Source organism: Rattus norvegicus, chromosome 12 (genome assembly GCF_036323735.1).
Source record: "Rattus norvegicus strain BN/NHsdMcwi chromosome 12, GRCr8, whole genome shotgun sequence".
In the NCBI taxonomy this organism is placed as follows: domain Eukaryota; kingdom Metazoa; phylum Chordata; class Mammalia; order Rodentia; family Muridae; genus Rattus; species Rattus norvegicus.
The window spans coordinates 10,828,629-10,853,509 of record NC_086030.1 but is presented as its reverse complement, the minus strand read 5'-3'; the positions used below and the strand labels follow the sequence as shown (position 1 = coordinate 10,853,509).

Genomic DNA, 24,881 nt, shown 5'->3' with positions numbered 1-24,881 from the left:
TTTCTTTTTCTTTTTCTTTTTTTTTTTTTTTTTTCGGAGATGGGGACCGAATCCAGGGCCTTGCGCTCGCTAGGCAAGCGCTCTACCGCTGAGCTAAATCCCCAACGTGAGGTATATACTAATGTACAGTAAGAACATTCTGGGGAATTCCCTTACTCAGCCTAGCATTCCAACCTCCTTTAGGATTTTTCAGTCAGTAGTTACTTAGTAGAAGCTTGCAAGTTCAAGGGTAGCCTGGTGAGTTCCCAGATAGCCAGGGCCACACAGAGAAACCCTGTGTCAGAAAAACAAACAAATAAAAACACCAGCAGATTTGGAGCCCTGTGAGGTCTCATCTGCTTCTGATGCTACCAAACCCTATGGTAGAAAGGACAAACCAGTTTTCCCAGTCTCTTGTGCAGGACACCCCCCTGATGAGGGCCCAGTACCATCAACGGTGAGGAATTCAACCCAGGAACTTGGGGAACACAAACCCCCTAACCATTGCAGTCTTGAGCTTCACCCTCTAATCCGGAATTGTTCATAATTCACTCTCTCACATTTAGTTTCTTCTGCTTAAATTTAACCCTGTGAGATTGCTCAGCGGGGGAAGGTGCTCCCCGCAGAGCCTAAAGACCTGAGCTCAGTCTCTGGTGCCCTCAGGGTGGGGAAGAGAACTGGTTTCCAAAAGTTCTCTGACCTCCACCTGTGTGCCAATGGCAGTGCACACCTGTAATCCCAGCACTCAGAAGGCTGAGGCAGCCGGGCCATGAGTTCTAGGCCAGCTTGGCCCTCACAGGAAGGCCCTGTTCCTGTGTAGGGCTAGGATAGAGCTCGGGGCTGGATGGGTGCACAGCGCCGTCTCCATTCCTATGCTACTCCAGGGCCTGGTGTTACTTTGACCCTCATCTCTCAGTTGTAATAGCCACATTTCAAGTAGTCAGAAGCCAGATGTGACCAGCAGTGAGAGGCGGTGTAGATCGGCAGTGTATGTGTGTCATCACAGGGCAGTGGTTCTCAACCTTCCTAATGCTGCCACCCTTTAATACAGTTCAAGTTGTGGGGACCCCAACCTAAAACTGTTTTGTTCATAACTGTAATTTTGCTACTGTTATGAGTCATATGAATATCTTTAATACAGAATTCCTAATATGCGACCCCAAAGTGGTCTCGACCCAGACATTGAGAACCACGGCTGTAGACTCCAGTTCTCTTTATGAGTGTGGATGTAGATCCCAAAAGACAAAGCTCTCACTTCACAACTTCAGTCTTGGAAGAAAAGGTTGTTATAGTAGCAGATTACCTGTCTTTATGGAAAGCCGTGAGAAAACATAAAACGTCCTCTGTGACAAGGACTCCCTATGTAGCCCTGGCTGTCCTGGAGCTCACCACGGTTAGCCTTAAACTCACAGAGCTCCTTCTGTTTCTGCCTTCTGAGTTCTGGTATTAAAGGCATGCATGGCCACTCCTGGCTCTCTTTTAAAACTTTTAAACATGGACACATACACTTTCTGATTAAGTTAAATTTGAGGGGGGAAAAAAAAAAAAAACAAAACCTGCCAGCAGTCTAAGGTTAAATAGTTAGATTCAAACCCATTGCCCAAATCTGGGAGCTGCTTAGCTAAACTCAGTGTGGCCTGCTGTCCCCAAACTCACTCTGCTCACGGTGTCATCTCTTGCTCCTTGGTTTGGAAATAGACACCGACTGTAATAGTAACTTCCGTGGTTGTTTGTGAGCCACACGAATAATGCTGTTTCTGGGTGGTCTGGATTGCTGGTTTCCAGTGTAAACGCATGTTCCTGATCAGACTTGGACCAAGCTCTAGAAATACATTTACATGTATCCTCTTGAATAATGGTGGAGGAAGGGGTGTTTTAGCTTGAGCTGTAGAAAGCAAGCAAGCAAGCAGGCAAGCCGATTGAGCGTCTCTAAGCGCTGAAAGCATTTCTAAAAATGTTTTGCGAAAATGAAAGCTGCCGTCCCTGGGTGGGCTCGAACCACCAACCTTTCGGTTAACAGCCGAACGCGCTAACCGATTGCGCCACAGAGACCCAGCTGCCACAGCGGCCGCGCGCTTTGTACACATTGCCGCGGCCAGCATGGGCGTCGCCGCCCTGGACTCCCGGGAGGCGCCGGGTCCTGCTGCGCCCTGCGGGCTGAGACTGCGCGAGGGCGGGGAGGGGCGGAGCCGCCGAACCCAGCAAATCCTCCGCAGAGCAGGGCGGCGCCGGCTTAGGCTCCCAGAATCCGCGTGGGCTCCGAACAGTGGCGCCCTGCCCTTGTTCAAGGTTGTTTAACGAGGTTGATAAACTGTGGCTCTTTGTGTGGGCCATAGGTATCTAATACTTTATAGGTTTAAAAAGCTACCGCGCCGCCCCTCCCCGTCACCTCCTGGGAATAAATTTACACCCCTTAGAGGGCTAGAGCTTCCTTTGAGCACTCATGGCTTAGGAGACAGCCATTAAAACGCTCGTTTAAATAGCTAGTGACGACTAGGCCTTCCCCTGACTTCTGAATTTAACCCACCCACCTCGGGCTGCCTCGGGAGGGTTGGGGTAGGTAGCATTGTACCCACTCGGAGGAGTGGGGGAAGGGGGGGAGGAGGAGGAGGGAGAGGAGGAGGAGGAGGGAGAGGAAGAAGAGGAGGAGAAAGAGGAGGAGGGAGATGAGAGGGAGGAGGGAAAGGAGAGGAAGGGTAAGTCTTTGGATAGATCTGCCAGAGCCCCCCTGTCAGACCTCTCCTTCCCCCATCACCCCACAGACGGGGGTGGGGCGGGGGACAACTCCACCAATCCCAGGTCACACTCTTCAAGTTTGCCTACCCTTCCTCTTTCTTTTTTAAATTAATTATTTTATTTATTTACATCCCCAACGTTGCCCCCCTCCCGGTCCACCCTCCCCTTCCTCTTTCTCTCGCTAATGCTATTCTTTTGGTATAATTGGAGCCATATTTCAAAGACTTATTTTAATCATGTATCTGGGTGGTGCTGATGTGTGTACTGAGCTCAGTGCCCTCAGAGGTCAAATGGGGTGTCTACATCCTCCTGGAGCCGGAGTTGGCAACATGGGTGCTGGGAACTAGAGCTCTTAACCACCTCGCCAGCTCCATTTTAACCACTTTAGAGCGTACGGTTCAAACAGAATTAAGTACATTTATATGAGACCAACACTCCCGTCTACTAAACAATTCCCTCCTCTCCCTTCTTTTTCTAATAAGTCCCCTTCTGTCTTCTATCTTTACTAATTGAGTTATTCTTTTTTTTTCTTTCTTTCTTTTTTTTTTTTCTTTCGGAGCTGGGGACCGAACCCAGGGCCTTGCGTTTGCTAGGCAAGCGCTCTACCACTGAGCTAAATCCCCAACCCCTAATTGAGTTATTCTTAAGTAACTCCCCTAGGTGGAATTATCCAGTCCTTGTCCATTTGTGACTGGCTGGTCTCAGTGTGATGTCCTAATGACTTATCCATACAGGAGCACTAATCATGATTTCCGTCTCTTCTACTCGGAGTACTAGTTCACTGCGTGTCTACACTACACTTTTCCTTCAGTTCTCCGTGGCTGACTTCTAGGAACATGGCCGTACTGACAACTGTCGAGTCTCTTAGTTTTGTTGAATCCAGAAGTTGAGTTTCTGTGTCTGCCACATTTTATATTCTCACAAGCTTCCAGCTTCTTCACATTTTAAAAACTGACAACTGCCCTAATGAATTCGCTTTCCATTACCCTACGTCTTTTTGGACCCTTCTTTTGAAGTCATTTTTTTAAAGATTTATTTATTTATTATATATAAGTACACTGTAGCTGTCTTCAGATACACCAGAAGGCATTGGATCTCCTTACAGATGTTTGTGAGCCACCATGTGGTTGCTGGGAATTGAACTCAGGACCTCTGGAAGAGCAGTCAGTGCTCTTAACCACTGAGCCACCTCTCCAGCCCTGGACCCTTCTTTTGAATTTTGGATTCTCTTATTTTTCTTCTGTGTGCTCCACCCAGTGAGAGCCCAGCTTTGCTGTAGTGGGAAGGTGGCTGGGCTGCTGGAAGTTAGCACTCGATATAAAAAGAGACCAGGGGGCTGGAGAGATGGCTCAGTAGTTAAGAGCACTGACTGCTCTTCCAGAGGTCCTGAGTTCAAATCCCCGCAACCACATGGTGGCTCACAACCATCTATAATGAGATCTGATGCCCTCTTCTGGTGTGCCTGAAGACAGCTACAGTGTACATATATATAATAAATAAATAAATCTTTAAAAAAGAGACCAGAGGCTGGAGTCCCGAAGCCTGTGTTCTACCAAATACCCCAAAGGCTGCCCTCCTTGGCTCTCTGCCCAGGCTTGGCACAAGGGAACTAGCATAGCCTTCGAGTCTCTGCTGTTAATAATGACACGTGGTTCTGGTAAGAAAGTGGCTGCTGGCTGCTGACTTTCGGGTCTGTCCTGGAGATTCTGACCTTATACCTCATGGGGGAGCGTGTGTTTGAGCAAGAGCAGAGATTACAGGGTGCCACTTGGGGAACAGACTTCCCAAGTCTAGAATAAGGAATGTAAGTTAAACCTTTTTCTATTATTTAAACTTTTTAAAAATTATGTGTGTGTCTGTGTGCCTGTGTGGGTACCCATGGAGGCCAGAAGAAAGATGCAGTTGGAAGCTGTTGTGAGCTGCCTGCTATGGGTGCTGGGAACCAAACTCAGGCCCTCTGGAAGAGCAGCAAGAGCTCTTACCCTCAGAACCGTTGCCACTCCAGTCCTGCAAGTTAGTCTTTCTTGCCAACTTGATAAAATTAGAATCACCCCCAAAGAACATTTCTGACATATATGTGAACGTGTTTCTAGAAAAGGTTAACTGAGCAGAGCCACCCTGAACATGAGAGCCGCCATCCCACGGGTACCAGACTGAATGAAGGGGAAAATGCAGGCTGAACACCAGCATTTCTCTCTCTCTCTCTGCTTCCTGACTGCGGAGGCCATGTGACCTGCCAGTCAGTACTCCTGGGGACTGGACACCTTCAAACTGTGAGCCAAAGTTAACCTTCCTCTGTTAAGACGCTTACAGAAATTTGGGCTGGTTCTACTTCCCAGCCCTATGCTTCCAGAAATAAGACTCCGACTCAAATTATATTTACAAATACCTTGGCCATATAGCTAGACTCTTCTCTGACTAGCATCATAACTAAAATAACTCACTCGTTTTTGCCATGTGGCTGGTTATTTATGCTCAGGTACCATGTGATCGTCTCATCACATCTTCCCAGGCAACTCTTTGTGCGCCTGGCTGTATCCCAGAATCCTTTCTGCCTCCCGGATGTAATATCTCCTATTTCCTGCCTAAGCCATAGGCTTTTCGGAGCTGGGGACCGAACCCAGGGCCTTGCGCTTCCTAGGCAAGCGCTCTACCACTGAGCTAAATCCCCAACCCCGCCATAGGCTTTTTAATTGACAGGTGATGCATCCGTACAATACACAAGATATCTTCTCTACAGATGCTTCTGTCAGGTAAAAAGTAACCGGCACAGGGCAAGGGTTCTTGCGCAGAGGGAGGTGAGGAAGGGCAATGATGGTGAGCCCCATCCACGTTGGGAAGGGAGGCTGTGGGAGCTGCCGGAGAAGCTGGAGAGTGGGCGTGGAGAGGGCGTGGCTGTCAGGACACCTGGGTGCCAAGTACAACACCCACATCCCAGAGCCTGTCTTATTGTGTGTCCCTGGATGGTGCCCCAAAAGGCAGCCATATCCAACATAAGGATCGACCATGATTACAGAAATAAGAACCAAGACTGCAGTATGAACTCCAGTAGAGGTCGTAATCGGGAGCGAAGAGGGCCGATGCGAAGATGCGAATACAGGAGAGATTCGGGCTAGCCAGTCACAGAGACAGCTAGCCGGGGGACGGAATGTTCTGAGGTCTGTCATCTCGAGGGCGATGCACACGTCACACCTCCCTCGCAGTGTAAGGAGCGGGATGTTTTCGTGTAAGATACAGATCGGTGGTTGGTTTGCCATCGGCGTTATCCTGTCCTTGGTGGGTAACAAGATGAGGGGACAAAGGACAGACACATTTTATAGACTTTTAACAGGGGGAGACAGGAAGCTCTCGGCGGACAGCACGTTTTAGGGATTAACGACAGGAAAGCCTCCCTCTCGGTCTCATTCTCACCGAAGTCTCTATTTCAGCTTCCCCCACCACGCTGGATAAGCAGACTGCTTCTCCTAGAATTCTCTGGAATTGCATTTTATCATTTTTATTGATTTTTCTTAATTTAATACACCCATAAGTGTGTCTTCCATTTGGAAAAAAAAAAAGACAATTTTGTTTCTTTAATTGGTTTGGGGGCAGTGTTTTCTATCTGCTGATTTACTCTCTCAATAAACACGCAGTCCTATGGTGAGAGCCCGTTTTACTTGTATAATCGACTGACATTTTTTTAATGAAAGGAACCCACTGCAGGCGGGAGAGATGGCTGGAGTTCAGACGACTTCAAAGCAGGGCCTTGAGATGGGAAGCAGACGACTAGGGGAGACTGTGGCAAGGGCCAGGGAATGAGACCACTGTGTACCACTGGGTCCCCGGGTCTTTGAGGCAGAGTTGTCTGAGCTTTTTTTTTTTTTTTAATATTTATCTGCCTTTATTTTATGTTTATGTGTGTCTGTGCACCTTGTGAATGGTTGGTCCCTATGGAGGCCATTAGGCAATTAGGAGTCACCATGCTGGGATTCGAACCCAGGTCCTCTGCATGAACCACTCGTGCTCTTGACTGTGGAGCCAGCTCTTCCAAGCACAGCTTTTTTTTTTTTTCTTTTTTCTTTTTTTGGGAGCTGGGGACCGAACCCAGGGCCTTGCGCTTGCTAGGCAAGCGCTCTACCACTGAGCTAAATCCCCAACCCCCAAGCACAGCTTTAAGAGGTCAGTTTTAGCTGAGGAAGCAGCTCAGTGGTAGAACAGCACCTGTACGGCATAGACAAGCTCATAGCTTTGATTCCCAGCAGCGCAAACAAACCATAACAGAACACGATTCTCAGGTGATGGCTCTACAGAAGCCTGGAGAACATGCTTCCCTGAAGATGCCTTAATTCTCTATTTCACCAGAATGCAGCCGTAGACACTCTTAGGGGAGCCTGCAGAAGTCGGAAGAGGGCATCGGATCCCCTCAAACTGACGTTACCCCACGCGGGTGCTGGGCGGGGTCCTCTGCAAGAGTAGTCAGTGTTCCTAACCACTGAGGCATCTGGCCAGTCCCCTGTAGTTTGACTTCCCTTTTTAACCACAGGATTAGAGTATTTAAGATCTCGTTCCTTGTTCGTCAGGCTCCCTCAGGGCTACCTTGCAGTGTGGATGGCTGTTCTATCTGTAAGCGAACACTCTGGATGCGGCAGTAAGGGTTCAGAAAGGAGAAACTTATGGCCAAGAGAACAGAATCTCTGGCCTGGGTGGATATCTAACAAGTGAGGAGGTGGTCCCTCAGTGACCTGGTTGAGGGACCACCCCCAGGAAGGCAGGTTCACCTCAAGCCATGCTAAAATACACACACACACACACACACACACACGCATACACACGCATACACACATACACACGCATAACCATACACACATGCGCACAGGCATACACGCATACACAGGCACACACCATACACACATGCACACACACCACTCACATACACACACACACACCATACACACATGCATACACCACACACACACACACACACAGACACACACATACACACACATGCATACACAGGCACACACACACCATACACACATGCACACACACCACACGTATACACACACACACACACAGGCACACACCATACACACAGAGTGTGTAGTAAACACACACACACACACACACACACACACACACACACTGTTCAGTTCTTATGAATTGAGCAACCGTGAGGTTCAGCTTGGTCTGCCCACCTTGAGCCAGAAAGGAGTAAGTTTTTCTTTTTCCTTTTTATGTCTCTTTCAGATGCTGGCCAGGATCTAAATGCGCCTTTTCTGGTACCTTGTGCTTGGTTGCTCTTCCTCGAAAGCCCCCTCCCTACCCGCCTTTCTGTTAGTCAGATGATGCTAAGAGTAGCTAACTCACAAGGGTGTTGGGAAGACCTGGCAGATATTATATGTAAAATACTGGCAGCAGGGGCCAGCACATCATAAATACCTAGGAATTAGTAGGTGCTCGTTATTAATAATAAAGTGATATACACGTCTCAAGCAGGCGGTAAATACTCGGGTGTTCTTTTGATTAAGTTTTCAAATGCACATAGATCTTAGGAACTCTTTTTATGTGCATGATGTAGATCACGCCCACGGAAGCACGTTAAAAATTAATGAGCATGTGTGAGGATACTTCAGAAATCCGAGATAGAAAGTAAAACATCCCATCCCGTTATTGACCCTCTGCGTCGAGTAATGGCGAAGTCTGCTGTTGAGTCAATGTAACAGGGTGTGTTTTCTTGCTTCCTCTTCCTGGTGCTGGGGGTTGAACAGACGGCCTGGTACCTGCTAGGCAAGTGCTCTCTGGTTAAGCTATCTCACCAGTCCTGTCTTGTGGTTTTCCTGAGGCTGCCCCTGGAAGTTTCTGTATAGCTCAGGTTACCCTCAACTCACAATCTTCCTGTTCCCACCCCCTAGGTGCTGGGATTGCAGGAATATGCTATCGTGTTTGGTTTTTCTTAGGTCCTCAGGTTGTAGACTTGATGGCATCACAAGGATTCACCCACCCGTGTTCCTGTGCTGTGCAGGATGGCTGCCCAGTACAGAAGGAAGGGCAGCTATGGGGCACTTTCAGAGGGGAACTGGTTCATTTTGCTTCAACTCATATGCTATATGCCAAGGACTCCCTCCACTAGCAAATGCTGAAACATCACCTTTTGTTTTGTTCCACCCCTGACTGCCAGCTCCCTCCTTTGGTTTTCCGAGACAGGGTTTTTCTGTGTAACCCTGGCTGTCTTGGAACTCGCTCTGTAGACCAGGCTGGCCTCAAACTCGGAGATTTGCATGCCTCTGTCTCCTAAGTGCTGGGACTAAAGGCGTGTGCCACCACACTAGGTCGTCACCTTTTCCATTTTTTTTTAATTGTCTTCGTTTAATTTCCCAATAGGGAAAGCAAGTGATGTTGGTGTGGTTGTTTAATCTGGGGGTTCAGAAGATGGTCCAGCCACTTTCCTGCAGCGGGAGCACAATGCCTAGAGTTACTGTAAAAGACCAGCAGGGGTTCGTCAGAGCTCTGGCAGCCTTCCTCAAACAGTCTGGGAAGCTCAAAGTCCCCGAATGGATGGACACAGTCCAGTTGGCCAAACCTAAAGAACTTACCCCATATGGTGAGAACTGGTACGGGGGTTGGTTCTATGACCAAGATTTACGGAGGGCAGCAGAGAAACGGGTGTCAGGCCCAGCTACTTCAGCAGAGGCTACTTCTGAGGGTGTGGCCTGTCGGGTCCTCCAAGCCCTGGAGGGACTGAAAATGGTGGAAAAGGGCCGAAATCTCAGGGACAGAGAGATCTGTACAGGATGGCTGGATAGATGGCAGCTACTAACATGAAGCGTTAAAACAAAGGATCTTGGGTTAATACATTGCCTCATTCATAAAAATTTAAAAATTAAAAAAAAAATAAGACAGTCCAGGTGAGATGGACACACCACATCCGGTTTCTTTGGCATTCTTGGCTGGGTTGCTGCTGCTCTCACAGTCTGTTGCAACGGAGTTAAGTCCCTGGCCGGAAGACACCTCTTTTGAATCATCACCGAGTCTGTGGTGTTATCCTGGCCCCTTCCAAATGCCAGCTGCCGCCTAGCATTCATTTGTGAACCTGTTCACATCCTCCAGCCGTTGCGAGTGTCTTCTTCTTTTTTTAAAATATCTATTTATTTATCATGTATACATCATGCAGCTTTCTGCCTGCATGTGCACCTACAGGCCAGAAGAGGGCATCAGATCCCATTACAGATGGTTGTGAGCCACCATGTGGTTGCTGGGAATTGAACTCAGGACCTCTGGAAGAGCAGTCAGTGCTCTTAACCGCTGAGCCATCTCTCCAGCCCTGGGAGTGTCTTCTTGCTCATCTTTGAAACACCGTGACCGACTCGGCAACTGAATGTGGCTGGGAGGATGGGCTAGCTCTTCCAGGACCAGGTTGAGGAGTGTACGGCCACTTCCTTCCTGTCTGCTTTGTGGGAAGCCAGGTGCCCTTTCATGGGGATGCAGAAGGTCTAAGGAGAAACTCACACGGAGAGGAAATAAAGTCTCCTGCCAACAGCCAGCTACAGCGTGTTCTACGTGACCACACTGAGTCACGTGAGTGAGCCGTCTAGCTACAGCGTGGTCTACGTGAGTGAGCCGTCTTAGCGGTGATTCTTGACCCCAGAGAGACCCTGAGTCAGAAAGCTCAGCTAAGATACCCCTGGAGTTCTGATCACGGGAAAAATGAGATAATACAGGGTTCTTTTTGTCTTCTGTTTTAATCTTTAGATTTAGTTATTTATTTGTGAGTGCATGAATAGTGGCCTGCGTTCATGTCTGCGCAACACATTTGATGCTCACAGAGACAGAAAAAGGTTGTAAGCTGCCATGTATGTGCTGGGAACCGAACCCTGATTCTCTGTAATGGGATCTGATGCCCTCTTCTGGTGTGACTGATGGGCGCTCTTAACTGCTGAGCCAATCCCTCTAGTTGGAAAGGTAATATTTTATTGTTAGAATAAGTCACTAGTTTTTGGAAGGAATTTGTCACACAGCAATGAATAGATAATAGAGACGTGGAGGTGTTGCATTCTGTTTTGTGAACTACGGGGCAACGTTTTCCAGGAGATGCAAAACCAAGGCTAGTGTGAATTCTGTGCATGTCTGGGTTGCCAAGAGGGAGCACTAGAGGCAGAGACACGGCTTGAGAGTTCCCTGTATTAATGTGGGCAAAGACCACGGAAAGTCTGTTTAGTGAAAACGGGTGACGTCAAGGGCTGAGGCAATCTGAAAGGACAGTGAAAGGCACCGGTTAGGTTCAAGTCCTAGAAACTCAGCTTTATCTGAGCTTGGTCGATAAAACTCCAATAGTGTCTGGGTATGGAGAGTTAGGATGTTACAGATCCGAGGCTAAGAAGACCTCAGGCTATCACAGCCTTTTAAAAAGTCATTCTATTGGGAGCTGGAGAGATGGCTCAGTGGTTAGCTGCATTGACTGTTCTCCCAGAGGTCCTGAGTTCAGTTCCCACAACCGTCTGTAATGGGATCTGATGCCCTCTTCTGGTGTGTCTGGAGAGTGACAGTGTACTCACATACATGAAATAAATCTTTAAAAAAATTAAAAGTCGGGGCTGGGGATTTAGCTCAGTGGTAGAGCGCTTACCTAGGAAGCGCAAGGTCCTGGGTTCGGTCCCCAGCTCCGAAAAAAAGAACAAAAAAAAAAAAAAATTAAAAGTCAATCTATTACCTTTCTGTGACAACATTCTTTTTTTTTTTTCATTTTATATAAGTGAGTACCCTGTCACTCTCTTCAGACACACCAGAAGAGGGAATCAGATTGTGTTGCAGATGGTTGTGAGCCACCATGTGGTTGCTGGGACTTGAACTCAGGACCTCTGGAAGAGCAGTCGGTGCTCCTAACTGCTGAGCCATCTCTCCAGCCCCCTGTGACAAAATTCTTGTCCAAGAAATCAAGTCCTGACTACCTACTCGACACAGAAGACCCCTCCCTGACCCTGCAACACCCCATATTCAGCTCAGAAGAAGCTAGACTTGAGAGGACAACCATTACCCCTTGGTTCTTCCTCTACCTTCCTTTTCTAAAATAACTATCCCCCCGTTTCATTTTTTTTTTCGGAGCTGGGGACCGAACCCAGGGCCTTGTGCTTGCTAGGCAAGCGCTCTACCACTGTGCTAAATCTCCAACCCCCGCCCCCTCCGTTTCATTTTTAAATAAAAAGACTGCAAATGTAAGAACCCAAGACCCAAGCTGCTCCAGTCGCACCATCTGGAGCCCTCCTCCTTCATAGTTGATTCTGGTGTCGCTACTGCCACAGGCGATGCCACAGGATGATGCTACCAATAGCCTGTCCGTTAATTATCCCCCCCCCCTTTTTTTTGAGGCAAGGTGTCTCAGTTAGGGTTTTACTGCTGTGAACAGACACCATGACCAAGGCAACTCTTATCAGGACAACATTTAATTGGGGCTGGCTTACAGGTTCAGAGGTTCAGTCAGTTATCATCAAGGTGGGAACATGGCAGCATCCAGACAGGCATGGTGCAGGAGGAGCTGAGAGTTCTACATCTCCATCTGAAGGCTGCTAGCAGAATACTGGCTTCCAGGCAGCTAGGGTGAGGGTCTTAAGCCCACACCCACAGTGACACACCTACTCCAACAAGGCCACATCCACTCCAACAGAGCCTCACACACCTCCTAATAGTGCTACTTTCTGGGCCAAGCATATACCAACCATCACACAGGGTTTCTTTGTGTGTCCCTGGTTGTCCTGGAACTTTCTCTGCACACCAGGCTGGCTTGCCTCTGTCTCCCGAGTGCTGGAATTAAAGGTGCACACTCTTACTGTCCAGCTCCTGTCTGTGAATTCTTAAATACACTGTCTGGCCATCAAATGGCTACTAGTGCTGTCGCAACACCATCCCACAACACGGGCACACCTCAACTAGAGCTTTACCAACTCAGGCAACAAAATTCAGCTAAAACTACGTCCTGACTTCATATCCTCTGGGCCGTACATTCCCTTCTCTGGAATTCCCGCTTCTCTCCCTGCTCCTGGGGAGTTAGAGATAGTGTGGCTGCAGGCTAGGGCTCTGAGGCAGTCTTCCCTCCTTCATAGCTGTTAAAAAGACCGGAGACAGCTCAGCAATCAAGAGTGTGGATCTCACCCAAGTTTTGTTTCCAGCACCCATGTGGTCAGGTGGCTGACAACCGCCTGATAACCCCAGCCCTGGGGGATGTGACACCCTCATCTAGGCTCTGTGAGCACTACACTCATACAAGAACACACCCATGTACATATGCATGCAATTAAAAAAATAGACCTTTGTTTTGTTTTTGAGACAGGAGTTCTCTGTGTAACAGCCCTGGCTATCCCAGAACTCTCTTTGTAGATCATTCAGGCCTCAAACTCACATAGATCTGCCTGCCTCTGCCTCCCAAGTGCTGGGATTAGATGCGTGCACCGCTTCACCTGGGAAATATAAATAAGTCTTCAAAATAAAAACATCCTCATGGGCCAGAATTCTAAGAGTCCAGTTATGATGCTATCTGCATGCCTGTGATGTTGATAACTCGTTTAATAAATTTATTTTTAAGACATTACTTTTCGTTTTCTGTGTACGTGTGTGTGTCCGTCCGAGAGCACTTGAGCGTGCTCTCAAAGGTCAAAAGAGTTACATCTCATAGAGCTGGAGTGATATACAAATCTGTACTAGAGTGAGCTGCCTAATGCAGGTGCTGGGAATCGAACTCTGGTCCTCTGGAAGAGGCTCTTCCCTGCTGAGTTGTCTCTTCAGACGCCCACGGTAAACTTCTTACCTAAGGGGGTGGTGATCTGCCCATTTATCCTCCTTGAGTCTCACACTTGGGACCTTTCAGTTTTCTGTCACTAAAGAGGTCACCTGAGTCCCCAATCACTTGTTTGTTTGTTTGTTTGTTTGTTTTTATTTGATTGTTCTGGAACCTGAGAAGTCCAAGATTGGGCAGCCATGTCTGGTTGGCAAAGGCTGTGTGTTGCTTCAGAAGAGGCTGCCTCTCTTTCTCACAACTTGACTGTCCAGGAACTAATCCGGCACTATGGGAGTGAGAACTCACTCATTCTCCCGAGAACTACCCAAAACACACAAGAAAGACATTAATCCATTCATTGAAACCTCCACGTGTTTGTTTCAACACGTTGCTGTGCGGGGATACTCAACCCACAACTATGGGGTATCGAGATCTCCTTTACCCAAAGAGGACGCTTAGACCAGGAAGCAGAGGGTGTAAGGCTAGAAAGAGGAGGGATTCCCAGTCATCCCGAGTGAGAAGCCGCTCCCTGTTCTCAGAGCTCCCTGAGGGCGGGGCAGTGTGTTTGTTTACACTGGGCAGCGGGGAGATCCTTCTCTGAAGGAAAGGCTCCACTTCACAGCACAGTATCCTCACTGCCAAGAGCTCTTCGGGTGTCAGTCTCTGCCAGCAATATTTTTAGCATATGGCCTTTGGAGCCCGAGGAACAACATCCACCTCCCAGAGCCGGTCCTCCGGCTGACAGATAGGACCGCATCAGAGAGGGCGCTTCAGGTAGGTCTGACAGGGGGGCGCCTGTTTTGCTGCCGATCTGTTGGCAGAGATGAAGCCAGACTGCCAGTGTTGTAGAAAGCCTGTCTCTTGCCTCTCTCTTAGGCAGCAGAGGCCAACCGACTCGGTGCAAATCAGATGCTAACAGCAACCCCTCCGCCCGGAAATCCCAAGTGGAAGGAAGCCTCTCGTGAAATTGCCTTCCGTGACAGATACAGACAGCCTGAGGGGAATACCTGTCCAGGTGATACGGGAAGAGAAAAGCACCAGGATGTAAACATCGTTTTTTACAGATTTCACAACAGGCCCCAAGCCAAGCCCGTTGGGATTCATGTCATGCTTTGTCGCACCCGATGAAGTCTGATTTGGGACCGAGCCAGAAAACACGGAAGGAGAAGACGAGCCAGGGTGAAGAGCTTCCAAATTCTATTCTGCTGGGGCTGGGAAAAACGGACAGGGCTGCAGTAGCCGAGGTCAATGCAAGCATTTTAAAATTGTGTCTTCCTTTTAAAGACAATCAAACATTGGCGCATCCTCTGCTCTCTGGAAGATCCTGTCTGACAGGAGGACGCGACATTTTGCTAACTCAGTCCTGACACAGTACAGGTCTGCGCAGCCTTGACTACCTCCTGCCCTTCCAAGGGGAGGTGATGGATCCTCTAGCGGGTGGGGCTTAGCGGAGGAAGTTAGATCTGTAGGGACAGGCTTTTGAAGGAGATAGTGGGATCACGTCCTCCCTCCTTTGCTTCCTGGCTGCTGTGACTCCATTTAACAAGCAGCATTTGGCTCTAAGCATAAAAATAGAGGTAGAGTGACTGGTTTGTAGCCATATAGACTTGATCTGTTCAGTACCGTCCAGGAAGCACAGGTTGACACATAACTCATTCCTATAAGTAAAATGTCCCCTGTCCAGTCTAGCAGGGATTAAGGTAGTAAAAAGAGATACTTGCTGTCCCTCATTTTGCCTCTCAGAGCATTGAAACAATAGACCCGCCAAAAGTTACAACCCTCCCCCCACAACCTAATGCTGGGAGAACAGAAAGCCTAAAGCCTGGGCCAGTCGGGGAAATTTTTCTCATGAAAGAGATATACACATTGTCACATCACTCTAAAGGAGAGACAGTGTAGGGCTAGAAAGATGGCTCCGAGGTTAAGAGCATTGACTGCTCTTCCAGAGGTCCTGAGTTCAAATCCCAGCATCCACATGGTGGCTCACAACCATCTGTAATGAGATCTGATGCCTTCTTCTGGTGTGTCTGAAGGGTCCTAGATCTCTCTGTGTCCTTCTTCTCAGTGTGGCCACATTGAATGCATCTCCCTTTTCTGCCTTTTGGTCTCCATTTGGCTCTTTTCATTGACTTACTAATTAAATTTGGCTTTTGGGGTACAGGCTAAGGACGGTAACTATGGCTATCTATGAACGTACCCAAATATATTTGGATCATAGGACTGTACAGACACATTAAAACCATGTCATAAAATCTAGGTTGGAAGGGGTTGGGGATTTAGCTCAGTGGTAGAATGCTTGCCTAGCAAGTGCAAGGCCCTGGGTTCGGTCCCTAGCTCCGAAAAAAAAAATCTAGGTTGGAGAACTTGAAGCCACCAGATGGTCATAGGGTGCAGCACCCTGGCCTGAATGCCATGGGGAGGAGGGTATTTAACACTGTAAGGCCTCCTGGTATTTTATCTGACCATACATACAGTGTGCCATCAAGGGACACACAGGTAGGGAATGCTCGGCTGTTCCGAGGGCTTCACCTGAGCTCAGTGACCATTGCATTGGTTGAATTGCATCTATCCACCCATCCAGCTACCTTCTCACCTACCCATCCACCCACCCAGCCACCCAGCCACCCACTCACTCATCCACTCATCCATCAATCCATCATCCATCCACTCATCCACCCGTCCATCATCTATCCATTCATCCATCCATCCATCCATCCATCCATCCATCCAAACCCAGTCTTTCTTCTCACCTCTAGCTTCACCCAAGCTGGAAACCTGGCCAAACACCCAAAAGATTCCAGCCTGTTTCTAACTGTCACAATGTAGCCCTGGCTGGCCTGGAATTCATAGAGATCCACCCCACTCTTTCTCCAGAGTGCTAGGATTAAGGAAGCATACTACCCGGAAAGGCCTGAATTTGCTGATATCTTATCTAACACCTGTATTTGCCCAGGTTAAATGTATGGAAATGTAATGTCAGCATCCAGTTGTGCTTCTGCCTCCAGGGAGACCTCTTTGAACTTTGCAACCGCTGTTGTGGCCTCCTCAACATTGACAGGTTTTACATCTACTCCATACACTGGAACAGCATATATAGAAACACTTCCTGTGTGATGTGTGATGTGTGATGTGAGAGTCAATACTGAACATCAGAAATAAAAGAACTCACGTTTGCCAACAGCCAGCTCTCAAGGGAAACAGGGACTACTTGGCAAACCGATACGGCTTGTGAACTTATTGTTATTCAATACGTTCTGACATCAGGGAGAGATACAAGCATGTTCGCCGGTTTTCTGCCTAGCAGACTCACAGCAGGGGCAGGGTATTCTGCAGGGCCAGTGTACCCTGGGGGTCTCCACTACAGTCATGATGGCAGGTGGTAATACCATTCCTGGAGGAAACGACTTCATCAGAAGGAAGGGCATAGCAGCCAGGCAGCTCAGACAGGAATGCCAGGGGTCATCAACGGTCCCTGTGTGGTTTGTGGGGGATCGGAGTGCAGCACAGTAGCGTCCATCACTCTGAAATGATGTGGTTGCCTGAAAGCTTTGCATGCCGTTTTGCATCTTGCCACCTGCAGGAAAAGCCTGGTGAGATGGACAGTTAGGAATAAGTCAGCCTGAGTCAGCTTGCCTTGGGGCTGGGAAGGGGGCGGGGCTGCACACCTGCAGGGGTGTGTGTGTGTGGTGTGTGTGTGTGTGTGTCTGTGTGTGTGTGTGTGTGTGTCTCCCACAGTTCCAGATTGGGTAAGTCAAGTTATCTTCCATAGGCTGGTGAGTGGGGAAAAGCAGAGCCTCCACTGGCCACTTCTGCTGGGAGATGAATGTTTCTCTGCTCTTACCTCAGGAGCCCATGTTAAGAGTAGACGGATGTGATATTAGCATCCAGCTGCCCCACTACCTGCCTTGGCCCTTCTCCTTTCACCGGAACCAGCTGACGCCTGCTGAGACATTGACTGTGAATCTCAAGCTAACAGACTCCCAGGTGCCAGGGAGTGACATCCAAGTGTGTACTGATGGCCGCAAACCCTGCTTCACACCAGCCTGCCTGCTTTCTGTGTGGGAATCAGAGAGCCTGGCTGCGGAGCTTACAGAGCTTACTCTGCGAAGCCACTCCCATCCTCAGAAAAAGAGAAGAATTTCCCACTTCCTGCTGGGATCCCTCACTTCCTCTCTTCAGAGCCTCACCCCTCACCCCCACCCCTGCCATGCCATCATCTGCCTGTGGCGGTGATAACTCTTCTAATAAATTCACCACCCTCTGTACTGGCTATGTCTCAGTTGCTGTGATAGTACCTCATAGCCAAGGCAACTTAGAGAAGAAAGGGTTTATTCTGGTTTACAGTACCAGAGGGGGAGAGTCCATGATGTCAGGTGGGAGCAGACAGGGCGGCATGATACAGAACTTACATCTCAAGCCACAAGCATGAAGAAGTAGGTGAGGGTTCACGTTCTCAAAATCCACCTCCAGTGACATATTTCCTCCAGCAGGGCTGCACCTTCTAAGTGTCCCCAAACAGTGCCACCAACTGGAAAGGAACATTCAAAATATCTGAGACTACAGGGAAATTTTCTCATTTAAACCACCACACCTCCCTCAACAACCCCTCTCTGTCGAACTCGCATCTGAATACTTTCAAAGAGGTACTTCATAGCCAGAGCTGTGCAGTCCTCCCTGTCCCTGGACACAGCGGCAGGATGAGCCTAGTCGCCTTTCCAGATTAGCGACTCTTCCCCTCCCCCCTCCCACAAAAAGACAATTCAGCTCCTACTGTACCTATCACCGTGGGAAGTGTTTATTTCTCTGGTTGGTTCTGTTTTTTAATCGAAGTTAGTTATCTTAACACGGGCCCACATTCCCTGACCCTTCTCCTTCCTCTTCCGGGGGGGGGGGTTGTGAAGTTGGTCTCCCACCAGTGGGATCAGATACAGTCCCCCACATGCGTCAGGGATAAAAGAGGGAGGCCATCTTGGCTGTGTAAGCTTTGATGGTACCAATTTGGGTAACCGCTTCATGACAGAAAGGAATTGCCCTGCTGAGTTATTCCGTTTGGTTCACGTGTTCCTTCGTGTGGCTCCAAGAGTGTTATCTTTGTATATTGCCATTAGTAATTATCGCAAGCACTGCCATTACGGCCAGCAGCAGCAGCAGCAGCAGCAGCAGCAGCAGCATTTGCTGGTGTCTTCCCAGCAAATGGGAGGAGCAGGGATTAGGAATAGAATCCCTACACCCTGAGGAGGTTTGAATATGCTTGAATACCCAGCGAATGCCACTATTAGGAGGTGTAGGCTTGGCCTTGTTAAAGGAAGTGAGTCACTGTGGGGGTGGGCTTGCCACCCTCCTCCTGGCTACATGGGAGACAATCTTCTCCTGGTTCCCTTTGGAATAATCCAGAACTTTCAGCTCCTCCAGCACCATGCCTGTCTGGATGCTGCCATGCTCCCACCTTGATGATAATGGTCTGAACCTCTGAACCTGTAAGCCAGCCCCAGTTAAATGTTGTCATTGTAAGAGTTGCCTTGGTCATGGTGTCTCTTCACAACAATGGAAACCCTATCTTAGACACCCTTCCCCCATCCCCAACTTGGTTTCCATAAGGAATCCGGAGGATACCTTAGGATTTGTACTTGATAGCTTGACATGCGCATTCCCCAGAAGGCATGCGGTTTAGACAGACGGACAGCTTCAGGTTTCTGTTCTGAGAGTCTCCACTGGGGCTGGCTGAGTGGGAGTATTATAAGGAGCTTGGGGGTGACCCCTCATATGAATTCCAATATGGTGGCTTCCTCTGAGGCAATCGGCAGGAATGGCGTCAGCAGCAACTAAGTAAAAAGGAAGGGGCAAAGTTTAAAAGGCTAGTTTATAAAACATAATGAAAAAACCCGCATGTTGCTTTTAGCTCACCTTTAATCACTGGTCTTCCATTGCTATGTTAAAAATTAGCGGGGCTGGGGATTTAGCTCAGTGGTAGAGCGCTTGCCTAGGAAGCGCAAGGCCCTGGGTTCGGTCCCCAGCTCCGGAAAAAAGAACCAAAAAAAAAAAAAAAAAAAAAAAAAAAATTAGCTGGCGCTGGCCTTCCATAGGCGATAAAGATCCACAAGACGCTTGAAAGAGCTGCCGCGTTAAAGAGGAACCAAGGACATGGGCCTTAAAGTGACTCGATGCTAACAAAACTTGAAGGGAAGCCATTGGCGGATCACTGCTTCTAGTCACTCTCTCCTGGTCCAACGGATCTCCAGCAGAGTGGACAAGAGTGAAGTGACCGGCAGTGAGACGCCTTCCTTCTTAGACCTGTCCTGAGTCTGAGGCTACCTGGAGCAGGGTCTTAGCTGGCTATGAAACTATCCTAAATAACACTAAGGTTAAGTACTTCCTCCTCTGTTGACCTGAAAGGAGGAGCTGCTGGTTTTGTGTCCAAGGTCCACATTACCCAGAGAAGAAAGCGGTCTTGTGTTCCTTCACACACTGGAGGAACAAGGGCTCTGGGCACCAGCTCTTTCTCTCCTGGTTTTACCACAGCGTCCTCCGTAGACTGTCTTTTCGTTGTACTCTACGAGGACTTTGAGTTTCTATTTCTCTGTTTTTTCCTCTCCTCTCGGCAGCTGCTGGCGTCTCCCTGTTGCTCGGCGTCTCCCTGTTGCTCTGTAGCTCGCTGACTCCAATAAATTGTCCTCCAGTTCCCTTCCGAGGCTATTTTTAAAATTCTCTTACCAGCAAGGCTAGGAGCCTGCAGAGCAGACTCTCCCCCCTGTGGACAATGGATTTGGGTAGATTGAAAGGCGAAGGGAGGGCTCTTCCACCGGAGGGTCCTGTGCGGAGGGTCCTGTGCGGCTGCAAAAGCTGCTTTGAGCTAAAATCACTCCAAATTCATCCAGAGAGGAGCCATGGGCAAAGGCAGGGGCAGAGACACCAACCGGCAGCTGCTGGGAACCAAAGCATGAGGTATAACATCTCTTTTCTCCTCCCCAATCTAACCCAAATGTCATTTGGCATCCAGTACAGCTCCCCCACACCCCCGTCCCTCAAGACTTGAGCCTAGCAGGCTGATAATCCCAGATTCCACGTGCTTTCCGTTCTCCGCTCTTTTTTTAATCTTTTAATTAGTCAGGGCTCACGGTCAGCCACTTTCACAGAAACCCGACCTTCCAAGCTTAAGCAAATAGGGCATTTATTTTTAGAGATGTTGTTCGCCTGTTGTAAATTCTGCACATTTTAAAATGCACAGTCCAGTGAGTTGTGACAAATATAATGTGGCTTTTTAAAACTGTCCCAGGTACAGGACAGGTGGCCCACTGGTTAAAGAACACTTACTGCTCTTGCCGAGGACCGGGATTCAGTTCCCAGCACCTATGTGATGCCTCACAACTGACTGTAGCTCCAGTTCCAGGAGACCTGATGCCCCCTTCTGGCCTCTGAGGGTACTGCATTTATGTGGTGTGGCATATGATCAGGCACATGTACAATATCTAATATAATATATATACATATATCTATATACATACAATATATACATATTTATCACTACATGTGTATGTTCAGGTACACTCACAGTACACACACACACACACACACACACACACACACAACATGAAAGTAGGAGCTGATCTTGTTCAGAAGAAGAAAGATTCAGGGTGGTGGCTACAATCAAAATACATCACAAGCCCATGTGAAACTGTCAAAGGATTAACAAAGGATATTTAAACCCCTCAAACCCACAAAAGCACGCGCCATATTTGAGATGCTTTCATGCCAGAACACTATTCAGTGTGCAAAATTAAAATTTAATCGAGTCTCCTATATTTTACTGGACAGCTCTACTTACAACATTGAGAGCAGCTCCCTCTTCGGAATACTGATAACATCTGAAAAACTTGAATCTTTGAGTGGTACCCATCTCCTTAAAACCTCCCATAAATCAATGTCAAAGCCAGAGACGACATGTTGTCAGATATTGGGTCCCAGTGATGATACCAGCCGACAGCTCTGGGCCTGGCCTTTTGTTGCTTAGTGACAGGGTAAAGGACGCACTGGTTTGGGGACCTTACTGTGTGACTTCCAGCAAGTGTTTGCCCAAGTTTCTAGAAGGGCAATTATGTCATTTCTTGCGTGCAGCATTTGTCAACCCAAGTACGCTGTATACTGTGGTCACTTATCTTCCTTCAGCCAAATCTTGTCTCTGTTTCTGGGAGCTATTGTGATATGTGACAGTAAGCAGGTTAGGGCACGACTGGCTTCAGCCAAAAAACAGCTTTTCATTTCAGTGGGATGGATTGAAGCACACGCACCTTCTACAGGGAGGGGTGCGGGGGCGCCATAAGGAGGCACTCTGAGCTGGGACCACTCTCGTGGATGGATTATCTGAGCTCTTATCGTTCTCACAGTGACGTACAACAAACAAAAGATTCACACAGAGAGTGGAAGTCCAGTGTCAGGGGGTCGGCAGGGCTATGCTCTCTGAGAGCTCTGAGAGGAATCCTTCATGCTCTCAGTTTCTGGTGTTGCTAGCAAACGTCATCATTCCTGAATTTGTAGTTAGATAACTCCTGTCTTTGACTCTATCATTATGTGCCGTTTCTCCCCAGTGTGTCTTTTGCAGGGTCTTATGGGAGCATTGTTCATACCAGATGAAGGCCCTCTGTATTCCAATTTATTTTATTTTTTTAGTATATGGATGTTTCGCCATGCTTTATCATGCCTGGGTATCATCATGGGTGTGCCTGGTGCCCATAGAGGTCAGCAAGGCACTAGGTCTCACAGAGCCGGAATTGTGGATGCTGGGAACCAAACCCAGGTACCCCACAAGAGCAGACAGAGCCCTTACCTGCTGTCATCTTCTGAGTCCCAGTAGGATGAATCGTATCAGCAATGACCTTGACTACAAGTAAGGTGTATTTTGAAGTTCCAAGTCAAATTTTGGGGACAAAACTGAACTGATATCGGCCCATGTGTTAGGCTCGTGTTACAGTTGTAAGGAGCTAGGACCCACAGGATAACAGGACATGCGTTAGGTTTGTAAGGAGCCAGGACCAAGACACCAGGAATTTTTTTGAAACATCTTTCAACACCATTATGAGAAAAGATGAGTTCCTTGTCATTCTGCCACCAGTTTCCCTCCAGCTGTGGTTACATCAGCCCACAGAACTTCCTCTCATTCTGTTTCTCCAGCAGATGTCTGATAGCAGGAGGCTACGTGTGCCTTTGAGCAGAGCCTGAGAGGATTTCCCAAGATGCAGGAAGGGACATCTTCTGGAGATGGGGCATTAATGGTGGTGGAGGGGGTTTGTTTCCTAAAGAGAGGGAAGGGACTAGGATCGTAAGCCCCAGGGACTTGAGGGAGGAGACTGTGGTAGGACAGGCTGATCAAGTGACATTGGCATTGAGAAAGAGGAAGTGTCAACATAACACACTGTCCTACAGACCTGACAACAGGGCTTCCTCTGCATGGTACACGGAAGTGAGGCAATGTTGCAACTCCTGGTCCTGATACACTGTGACAACCCTGACTGCACAGGTAGATAAGTTTACTTACCTCCACCCTGGGTAGCAGGGAGGGGAAGGCTGGGGGTAGACAGTGCCCTCAGGAATGGGCAGGCAATGGTGCTCTCACGTGGACACAGAACAGGCAGGTGGTGCAGCTCTGGCACAGATCAGGGTGTGGGAACAAGGGTTCCAGGTGCAGAGTAGTTATGTAGCCCCTCCCTTCAACCTCACCACTACACCACCATCACCACCACCACCACAACCACCACCACTATCACCATCACCAACACCACCATCAGCACCACCACCACCACCACCATCACCACCATTACCATCACCACCACCACCACCATAACAACCATCACCACCATCACAACCATCAGCACCAGCAGCACCACCGCCACCATACTTGTTGCTGTTTTTTTTCTTTCTCTTCCTCCTTGTCTCACTCTCCCTTCTCTCCCTGCTCCTCTCGGTCCTCCTCCTTTCGCTCCTGCCTTTTCATTAGTTCTCTGTGAATTCTACTCACTGCACTTCAACCATATCCACCCCTCCCAAACTCTCCCCAGACCCACCCCTTGCCCTCCTCACTCAACTTTGTCCCCTTCACCCATCAAGATCAATCTGTGATGCCCAAAATTTCTTGGTGTAGCTCCATGGAGCATGGTTGACTTGTCCTAGGTTACGTCTCCTTTCTATTTGAGACAGAGCCTTGCTGCAGTCCGAGCTTCCAAGTCATGATTGTCCTACCTGCCTTGGCATGGTGGAATTATAAGCTAGTGCCACCACGCCCAAGTGGAAACTTCTGAACCAAGGAAACCTTACACTGAGGAGCCTTGAGGATGCATGAGCCATCGGTGCTGTGATGAGTGGATGTGTGTGTGTATAGATGTGTGTGTGTGTGTGTGTGTGTATAGATGTGTGTGTGTGTATAGATGTGTGTGTATAGATGTGTGTGTGTGTATAAATGTGTGTGTATAGATGTGTGTGTGTATATAGATGTGTGTGTATAGATGTGTGTGTGTATAGATGTGTGTGTGTATATACATGTGTGTGTATAGATGTGTGTGTGTAGATGTGTGTGTGTATAGATGTGTGTGTGTGTATAAATGTGTGTGTATAGATGTGTGTGTGTGTATATAGATGTGTGTGTATAGATGTGTGTGTGTATAGATGTGTGTGTGTATATACATGTGTGTGTATAGATGTGTGTGTAGATGTGTGTGTGTATAGATGTGTGTGTGTGTATAAATGTGTGTGTGTGTATAGATGTGTGTGTATATAGATGTGTGTGTATAGATGTGTGTGTGTATAGATGTGTGTGTGTATATACATGTGTGTGTATAGATGTGTGTGTGTGTAGATGTGTGTGTGTATAGATGTGTGTGTGTATATAGATGTGTGTGTATAGATGTGTGTGTGTATAGATGTGTGTGTATATAGATGTGTGTGTATAGATGTGTGTGTGTATATAGATGTGTGTGTATAGATGTGTGTGTGTATATAGATGTGTGTGTGTATAGATGTGTGTGTGTATAGATGTGTGTGTGTGTATAGATGTGTGTGTGTAGATGTGTGTGTATATAGATGTGTGTGTGTAGATGTGTGTGTGTATAGATGTGTGTGTGTAGATGTGTGTGTGTATAGATGTGTGTGTGTGTAGATGTGTGTGTGTGTAGATGTGTGTGTGTATAGATGTGTGTGTGTGTGTAGATGTGTGTGTGTAAATCTGTGTGTGTATAGATGTGTGCGTGTATATAGATGTGTGTGTGTAGATGTGTGTGTGTGTAGATGTGTGTGTGTATAGATGTGTGCGTGTGTACAGATGTGTGTGTGTGTATAGATGTGTGTGTGTGTGTGTGTGACATGTGGAAACTGTGTGTGCTTATGCATATACATATTCTACCGTGCCTCCTACACTGTCCAGTTCCAAGGCCTCACA

General features: G+C 48.1%; 1 protein-coding gene, 2 long non-coding RNA genes and 1 other non-coding gene across 8 annotated transcripts; 2 read left to right on the top strand and 2 right to left on the bottom strand.

Annotated features, from left to right (window-relative positions):
- Nucleotides 1–1,957: 1,957 nt before the first annotated feature.
- Trnan-guu11 (transfer RNA asparagine (anticodon GUU) 11) lies at nucleotides 1,958–2,031 on the bottom strand. The gene has a single exon. It is a non-coding gene; the product is annotated as a tRNA-Asn (tRNA).
- Nucleotides 2,032–9,156: 7,125 nt separating this feature from the next.
- On the top strand, nucleotides 9,157–9,516 carry ps19l2 (ribosomal protein S19 like 2). Its single transcript, XM_039090087.1, has one exon. It carries the CDS (start codon nucleotides 9,157–9,159, stop codon nucleotides 9,514–9,516), a length of 360 nt encoding a protein of 119 aa, XP_038946015.1.
- Nucleotides 9,517–11,475: 1,959 nt separating this feature from the next.
- Nucleotides 11,476–17,724, top strand: LOC120095879 (uncharacterized). Of its 3 annotated transcripts, none has more exons than XR_005491776.2 (3): nucleotides 12,078–14,233; nucleotides 14,336–14,836; nucleotides 17,306–17,724. It is a non-coding gene; the product is annotated as an uncharacterized LOC120095879 (long non-coding RNA). The 3 variants fall into 3 exon arrangements; XR_005491777.2 differs by having other exon boundaries at nucleotides 12,082–14,233; nucleotides 14,336–14,638; nucleotides 14,744–17,724; XR_005491775.2 differs by having other exon boundaries at nucleotides 11,476–14,233; nucleotides 14,336–17,724.
- Nucleotides 16,680–21,624, bottom strand: LOC102551736 (uncharacterized). 3 transcript variants are annotated; one of them, XR_005491774.2, is made up of 5 exons: nucleotides 21,282–21,624; nucleotides 19,364–20,382; nucleotides 19,073–19,281; nucleotides 17,869–17,987; nucleotides 16,680–17,033 (listed from the first exon to the last, which is right to left on the bottom strand). It is a non-coding gene; the product is annotated as an uncharacterized LOC102551736 (long non-coding RNA). The 3 variants fall into 3 exon arrangements; XR_005491773.2 differs by lacking the exon at nucleotides 16,680–17,033 and having other exon boundaries at nucleotides 17,106–17,987; nucleotides 21,282–21,622; XR_595232.4 differs by lacking the exon at nucleotides 16,680–17,033 and having other exon boundaries at nucleotides 17,106–17,987; nucleotides 19,364–20,379; nucleotides 21,282–21,620.
- Between the last annotated feature and the right edge of the window lie 3,257 nt (nucleotides 21,625–24,881).